The sequence below is a fragment of the Nicotiana tabacum genome, chromosome 11 (assembly GCF_000715075.1).
Source record: "Nicotiana tabacum cultivar K326 chromosome 11, ASM71507v2, whole genome shotgun sequence".
Taxonomy (NCBI): domain Eukaryota; kingdom Viridiplantae; phylum Streptophyta; class Magnoliopsida; order Solanales; family Solanaceae; genus Nicotiana; species Nicotiana tabacum.
Window position 1 is genome coordinate 53065067 of NC_134090.1, and position 8067 is coordinate 53073133.

At 36.3% G+C, this 8067-nt stretch overlaps 2 protein-coding genes across 3 annotated transcripts; one reads left to right on the forward strand and one right to left on the reverse strand.

The window, feature by feature from the left end:
* The first annotated feature begins 1021 nt into the window (after window positions 1-1021).
* On the forward strand, window positions 1022-5368 carry LOC107827196 (BTB/POZ domain-containing protein DOT3-like). 2 transcript variants are annotated; one of them, XM_016654287.2, is made up of 6 exons: window positions 1022-1152; window positions 1280-1349; window positions 1928-2811; window positions 2954-3221; window positions 3318-3446; window positions 4858-5368. In XM_016654287.2, exons 1-6 carry the CDS (start codon window positions 1022-1024, stop codon window positions 5224-5226), a joined length of 1851 nt encoding a protein of 616 aa, XP_016509773.1. In that variant the 3' UTR covers window positions 5227-5368. The 2 variants fall into 2 exon arrangements, with proteins under 2 accessions (XP_016509773.1, XP_016509774.1); XM_016654288.2 differs by lacking the exon at window positions 3318-3446.
* A 439-nt stretch (window positions 5369-5807) lies between these two features.
* On the reverse strand, window positions 5808-7422 carry LOC107827197 (uncharacterized). The gene is made up of 2 exons (XM_016654289.2): window positions 7095-7422; window positions 5808-6402 (listed from the first exon to the last, which is right to left on the reverse strand). Exons 1-2 carry the CDS (start codon window positions 7215-7217, stop codon window positions 6001-6003), a joined length of 525 nt encoding a protein of 174 aa, XP_016509775.1. The 5' UTR covers window positions 7218-7422; the 3' UTR covers window positions 5808-6000.
* Between the last annotated feature and the right edge of the window lie 645 nt (window positions 7423-8067).

Below are 8067 nucleotides of genomic sequence, written 5' to 3' on the forward strand. Positions count from 1 at the left end.
TATTTTGGGAGTAGAAGAGTTTGCAAAAAGGAAAAATAAAGCTAATTTTAACCGTTTTATTTGAGTCAATTCTCCACCATAGGGACCGGCTTCAAGCCTTCAATTAAGCTTGTTCTCCACCTTAGAATTCAAAATACACCTACCTAATATAAACGGGTGAAATTCAAAAATAGCCAAATTTACAATTGATAATTGAAAAATAGCCACAGTTTCAAAAGTAATTGAAATTTAGCCATTTTTCGTGTAAAGATAAAATCTGAACAAAAATACTATTAAAAATCCGGAAATGTTCCAGCATAATATGCTAAAGTTCGAATTTTTACATATGAGCTTTTATAATGTACTGAAGTTCCATCATAATATGCTGGAAATTTATATGCAGGAGCTCCATAATCACACATATTATGCTGGAACTTTCCGTGTCCTAGAGTTCCAACATAATATGCTGGAAGTTTATACGCAAGAGCTTCTTAATCTCGCATATTATGCTGTAATTTTCCATGTTTCAGCAAAACTATGGCTGTTTTTCGATTACCTGTCCAAGAAATAGCTAGCCCGTGCTATTTCCACAATATAAACAGTAAAGCATAATGGCAAAATTTGTTTTATACTATTCACTGCAGAAATAAACTAGGAGTAGTAGATAATTCTTCCACAAAATGCAGGTAGATAGACTAATGTTTCAACAATTAATTGCAACAACTGTCTCACATTCGTCTAATCCACAAAATGATCACTTGGGCAAATGATTGGACTCTACGTGGTTTTCGCTCAACATTGACCTCACAGACAACATTCTGACTGTCCTCCTGATCTTAATCAAATTGTCTCTAGAAATAAATACCATGTTTGTCACACTGAACTTCAATGCAAGTTGAGAAAACACCACCCCAGCATTCCTTCAATTGTCCGTTCATTCCAGCCAGACTCCTTTTTCACATTTACTCACTGCAGTCCCCACCAAACTCAATCTTTTTATCAGATGAACTTTCTTGAGTGAATGCAGTAAAGACAACTTACAATGCACAAGTCCATTCAGCTGGATCAGCCAGACAAACCCCCAAATGATTCTAATGGTACTAACCACGTCCACAACCAACGTATAGTTGAAACTGAAACAGCTGACGGCTTCAAGAAGAAAGAACAATCATGGTAAGAATCTTAAAACCATAAGCTTCAGTTTTTAGTTTGATCATGTAATTTCCTCATACTCATTCAATTCTTTTTTTTGTTTTAGCTTGTTTGTTTGTTTCTAGTGTGCTTTTCATCTGTTTTTCAGGTTTGCGACTTGTCAGATTCCAACTGATCTCTCAATTCAAGTTGAAGATGTCACCTTCCACGTTCACAAGGTAATTACGGAGATTATATCCAAACTAATCGAGGCATTATAATTCATACGAACAAAACAGAGTAAGTTGCTTTTCCTAATTAAACACACGAAGAACCAAATCACTCAAAAAAGACACTAGTGGCCGCATAGAAGAACATGATTACAATTCTACTCATCATAAAGAATATACTGCTGCATAAGGAGGTGATCACCTGTATAATTCCAAAAGAAGCCTTCCTTGACTTATCATTGAAATGACCTTGTAACATTCTTGCCAACTTGGAAGAACGGAACAAGAAAGTGATGATATTGACCTGAAAAAAGGTTAGAGTGCTCCAATAATAAAGAGTTTAGAAAATAAAAAGGACAAACTAGGAGTCAGCAATCAGAAAGAAAATAAATAAAATACAAACAAGTGAAGCAAATATAAACTCTTTTCAACAGCGATAAAAGAGATCTTCAAACCCAGGTTTCACTTTTTGGAGTTCAGCGATAATGTATTTATCCGAAACAAAACAAACAAAAAGTGCTGCAATAATGTGATACCTGTTATTTACTTAATAGAAGTTGATTCAAGTTCATGTTCTCCTGAAACAGTATCCACTGGTTTCAAAGTGTGGCTACCTAAGAACAATTGAGCTTCCGCGGCCAAATTCACATTTAGGTTATGACCTCAAGCTTGAAAAGTTTCCAGGCGGATCTGGAACTTTTGAGATCATATTGAAATTCTGTTATGGCCTGCCTATAAGCCTGAACCCTGACAATGTCGCAGCAACAAGATGTGCCTCAGAATTTCTAGATATGACCGAAGCAATGGAAGATGGAAATTTAATTGCTAAGATAGAAGCCTTCTTCACATTTGTAGTCCTCTCATCATGGAATGACACCATCACTGTCCTTAGATCATGTGAGATTCTATCACCATGGGCAGAAAACCTTCAGATGGTTAGAAGATGTTGCGACTCAATCATTTCGAAGATTTCCAGAGGAAATTCAGCTGAGGAGAAGCTGATTGAAGAGAATTGGTGGTTCAAAGATGTTACTAGTCTCCATATTAACCATTTCTTACGGATAATCACAGCACTGCGGGCAAAAGAAATGAACCCTGAAATCATTGGCTCATGTATAATATGCTACGGGGAAAAATGGTTGCCAAGCACAGACACGAAAACAGAAGAAACGGGAAATTATGGTAACAGAATAATTGATTTTCATTTCATGAGTGGGAGGAAGCAAGAAACGAAGATTGGACAGAATAAGGAGCGTAGGACAATCATAGAGAGTCTTGTTAGTATACTGCCTCCTCAAAAGGAAGCTGTTCCTTGCAAGTTCCTCCTGTGGATGTTAAAGAAGGCTATTGTGTATGCACCATCACCAGTCCTAGTTTTTGAGCTCGAGAAAAGAATCAGCATGGTGCTGGAAAATGCCACGGTGAATGACCTTCTGATCCCTACTAATTCAGTAGGCGAACAAACAATAGAGTGAGTTTCTATCATTTGATTTAGCACATTGCTCTAAAGGTCAGTCTTTCAATTTTCATCTCAATATAGACACTTAAAGAAAAGATAAAACTTGAGGAATCCCAAATAGAGTCTTACCAAATTCCGTTAATGGTTCATCCAGTTCAACTGAAAAACAGACTATGCACAATTTAGAAGCTGTACAAAGGATTTTGGATTATTTCTTGATATACGAAAAACAACAGCTACAGCAACAAGGATTGAAGTCTACAGCATCGAATATCAGTAAACTGGTTGACAGCTACCTAGCAGAAATTGCAAGTGATCCCAATGTCTCCATCGACAAGTTCCAAATTTTAGCTGAATCTTTGCCACTAGAAGCTCGAGCAAGTCACGATGGCCTCTATCGAGCCATTGATACATACCTCAAGGTCTCTCTCTCTTTCTCTCTTAAATTTTTCCGTCACTTATATACTTCCTGATGTACAAGTTGATAAAGAATACTAGTGGTTTAATATTTTCCATAGACTCATCCTTCACTGTCAGAGCATGACCGCCAAAGGCTGTGCAAGATTATGAACTGTGGGAAGTTGTCACTTGACGCATGCACACATGCAGCACAAAATGACAGGTTGCCTCTAAGGATTGTTATCCAGGTATAACTGCAAAAAGATTTCTAGTCCTAAACATCACGATCGAGCTAAAGTATATAAAAGCCGACAATGAGCCCTTCATATTGTAAGGCATATTCAGTCTCTAGATCCTTACCAAGCATCATGGCAGAAGTAAACAATAGCATAATACAATTCAGCTTCTTAAAACTTTCTAGATGCCAACAAGGCCAGAATCTTACACTAGAGCAAGACTAGCTTTTATTTGACGTTGCAAGGTTGAATGGTGAAATAACTAGATATAATAGAGCTAACTTCTACGGCATCAGGGGTGTGGCCCAGTGGTCAATGAAGTGGGTTGACAACTATGAGGTCTCAGACTTAAATCTCAATCGAGGCAAAAAAACAGTAGGTGAGTTCCTCTCATCTGTCCAAGCCTTGATTGGTAGAGTTACCCGGTACCTACACGGGTGAGAGGTAGCAGATACCTGTGGAGTTAGTCGAGGTTTGCGCAAGCTAGCTCGAATACCACGGTTATCTAAAAAATAAAAAATAGAGCTAACTTCTATGTGCCAATCTTAGAAATGTGCAGGCATCAAAAGCCACAAAATCACAATTGGATAATCTTACACATTAATTAGCTTGCCATTGCATCCTTTTATTTTTAGGCACAAAATGTCTCGAAACCAAACATTGTAAAATTCAAACCTAGAAGCATCTGACCCATTTATGTAAAAGACAATTAGAAACTAGTCTACCAATCTTTATTTTCTTACTTTGAATGGCTATATCTGTAATAGTCATCCTGTGTATCTTAGGGCAAGTTGTTTGTTTTCCTCACCTCTTTTTCGAACTATATATCAGAAATATGAACACCTTATTCACCTCAGAATTCAGATAACACAAATACTATTAGCACATGCAACAAAAGGACCAGAAGAATAGACCTTATCTGAACATACTAGATGTATCAGGACATGGTGGAGCTTCATAGAACGAGCAAACAATGTGAAACTTGAGGCACATATCTGGAAGAAAGCTGCAGTAAATATTTTGAGTGAAATTGCAATAAGAATGTCTAACATGGATTGCTCAAGTGGGTGAAAACCTTGGATATCAGGGTTCAAATCACAACGGAGACAAAAAACGCTAGGTGATTTCTATCTATCTGCCTTAAGCTTGGTGGGTAGAACTACTAGGTACCTATGCTGGTGGGAGGGAGTAGGTATCGGGTAGAACAATGGAGATGCGAGCAAGCTGAACCCAACACACCGTCATAAAAAAAGCCTAATATAGATCTAAGAAGCCAAGGCAAAAGAAGTGTTGTAAACTAAGCTTGCAAAAAGGGTTAATCAAAAACTAAGCTTGCAAAAAGACATATATGTACCAAAACAAGACCAAATAGCCTTCTAAACATGCTCATAAACTTATGAATTAAAAAGAGAGAAACTTGCAGGTTTTGTTCTCAGAGCAAGTGAAGATGAAGGCTGCAATACAAGGGAAAGATCATATAACAAGTGATGACGAGTCAGACAAGGAAAGTAGTCAGTCACCTTCCAAGAAGGAGGTCAAGTCCCTTAAAGAAGAACTTGAAAAAATAAAGATACAAATGGAAGAGCTTCAGAGGGACTACTCGGAACTGCAACACAATTATGAAAAAGTAAACAACAAAAATACAAAAACAAGCTGGACATTTGGGTGGAGAAAGATGAAAAAATCTGCTCATTCCAATGGAAAATTGGATAGTGAAGTAACTGAAGAAGGCCATAATAGATCAAATGTAGGCTGCAAAGCATGCTCTCGTCGAAGGCAGTCTATATCCTAAGATCCTAAAGTTGTGCTTCTTATCAGATCAGACAGAGTGTCAAATTACAAATTGTTCATCTAATTTAATGAACTCATCATCTGCCATCTTGTTTGTAAGTAACTATGTAATAATGTTATCACTAATGGACATGGTTGCATCACCTGCATAATGCAGAAACACAGTCATTTATCTAAGTGGCATTTATACTTTACAACAGAACCAGTATCTTTTGTTCAACAGATCAGGATCCCATCATTTCCCTATAAAGAATAGAAATCAATCATATCACACTTCCAGTCAAAAGTCCTCTTGATCTTGAAGATTTCTTCTTTCTTTTGATCAAATGTTTATGTAGCTGTAGCTTCCCACAAGACACATTTAACCATTGGACTTCCTCTTGATATGAACTTCCTAATACACATTTTTAGCCTGACGACGATAAAAAAGAAGTCTGGCCTCATTACTTCTTGCACAGAGCAAGCTTTCTCATTTAACCATTGGAGATGACTAAATCAAACAGTTTATTCAACACAATTTCAAGTACCATCTCTGATCATCCATGTAAGAAACAATACAAAAGAAACTCATCATGTTCCAGCTTTCAACTCACAAATATCAAATTATCTCCAATGAATGAAGGTAAATACATAGAACTTCAAATAATTATAGAGAAGTTGACATAAGTGATATACTCCACGATAATACACCACCATTACTAAACTGAGCTATGGAAGCACTTTACCCAAAAAACTCTCTGACAAAGATCTCCTCATTCCAATTGAAAAAGGAAATCTACCTAGCAGCATAAGACCTCATACTGCTCCATGCGAACTTCGCCGGTGCTGCACCAACATTACTCCGATCTCCATCATAGCCACGACTAGTGCTCGTCTCTGATTTAGACCTCCCATATTTCTTCCCGTCAAGCCAATGCATCTTCTTAGGTTCATCATCCTCAACAATGCTAGATTTTGATTTCTTGCTCGTATTCTTCTTCTCCTCTTCGAGTATCCGGACTGGATATAGGTCCGATGAGATAGACAACGGGTTCTTAAGAGTAACATATGCTTTTTTATAGTCTGGTTTAGCTATCAACAACCCACCTCTCTTCTTCTTCTTCCCATCCATGTTAAGGGTTTGGACCTTCTCCACCTCAAATATGTATAGTGACTCCAAAACTCTCTTTATCTCAATCTGTACAAATAATCCAACGCACCTTTGATACTAAGTTCTTCGTTCATATTTCAATATAACTTGTATGAATTAGTATTTCTCTCGTTATGTCAATGTGTATATAAAAATCCTAGAAACTTCTTGAAGCTAAGTTTCCAAATCATATTTTCATATCACTTGTACGAAAAAATACCTCTTTATTTCGATCTGTATAGAAAAATAAAAACTCTACATGTTATGATGTTTAAGAAAAAAATGAACATTTTACAAAAGCTAAATATGGTTAAAATATAAAATACTCTAGCAATGACTACAGAAAAAAATGTTTAGCAAAGTTAAAAATGAAAAATTCAAATTTGGGGTGCTTTTTATGTCTCTGTACATAAAATTCCAATAAAATCCTAAAAGCAACTAACACCCGTCACAAGTCTAACAATAAATGCTCAAAAAACTTCCTCCTTTAATTTTATCTGAACAAATGAATAAAATTTCCAAGACTTTTGAAACTAAGTTTTGAAATAATGTATCAATACTAAATGCATCAATACAACAACAACCCAGCATCTACGTTAAAAAGATTCCTTTTTTGAGTAAAGAAATATTGCATTCTCTTATCTCAATATGCACGTAAAATTGCAAGAAATCAATGAAATTAAGGTTCAAAATCATATTTGTTTACACAAAAATATAGAAAAATTCACAGAAGTTGTTACCTTTGAAGCAGAGGGGATTGTTTTGAGGGAAATTTCAGTGATATTAGAGAAAGAGGAAGGCATGAGGAGCTTAAGGGGGAAATTAGCAAAGTTCACAACTCTTCTTCCCAAACGACTTCCCATGTTTTCTTCTGTGTTGAGCAGTGAGAGTGGGAAGCATTTTCCATTACTGGAAGTTGCATTTGTGCCATTAACAAGGGAATTTGGGTTAGCGGACCAAACTATGGCTATGCTTGAAATCTGACTATGCAAACTTCAGTGATTGAAATTCACTCCATGTGCATTACTCGGTAACCCATATGCAACCGATAATATTCACAATTGAACCAAATGGATCGATGCACACCCGCAACTCTCAACAAAGGGGTCTTGAGCTGAAAGATGAATAAAAAATTACACAAATACATATGACCCATTTTACATCGTTTTTTCGTTGAACTCTGAACCGAATCAAATACTTTTATTTTTTGACCCCCACTTATTCTAAGGGTAAAATTTTAAGGTCAAAAATTAAATATATTATCTATAACATTAGTTAAACTTGAAGTTCTACCCTAAGACAATCCAAGATAATAATTCAAGATCATCTATTTTGAGAGCTATTTATGTACTTCATCCCTTTTTGGCCTGGGCTGGGTTGACAGGCCTTAAATTCTATGGACTGTCTAGTCTAGTAAGAAAAGAGAGAAATTCACTTTTAACCGGTCGGAGAAAATAAATATCATCGAGTAGCCATAAATATTAGTCATACAACTCATAACCCCAAACTAATTATACTTGCTAGCCCAAACTTATCGTATGGACACTATTTTTACTTCTCTTTCTTTTTCTCACGGTTCAAATTTCCCATAAGTACACGATTTGTTAGGTGCAGAAGAATTAGATGAGCAAATTAAAGAGTTGTAGTTGTTGGACGAGAGAAAGTGATTACTAACACCTAAGAGTTGCCACGTACCAATTTTGGACAACAAAT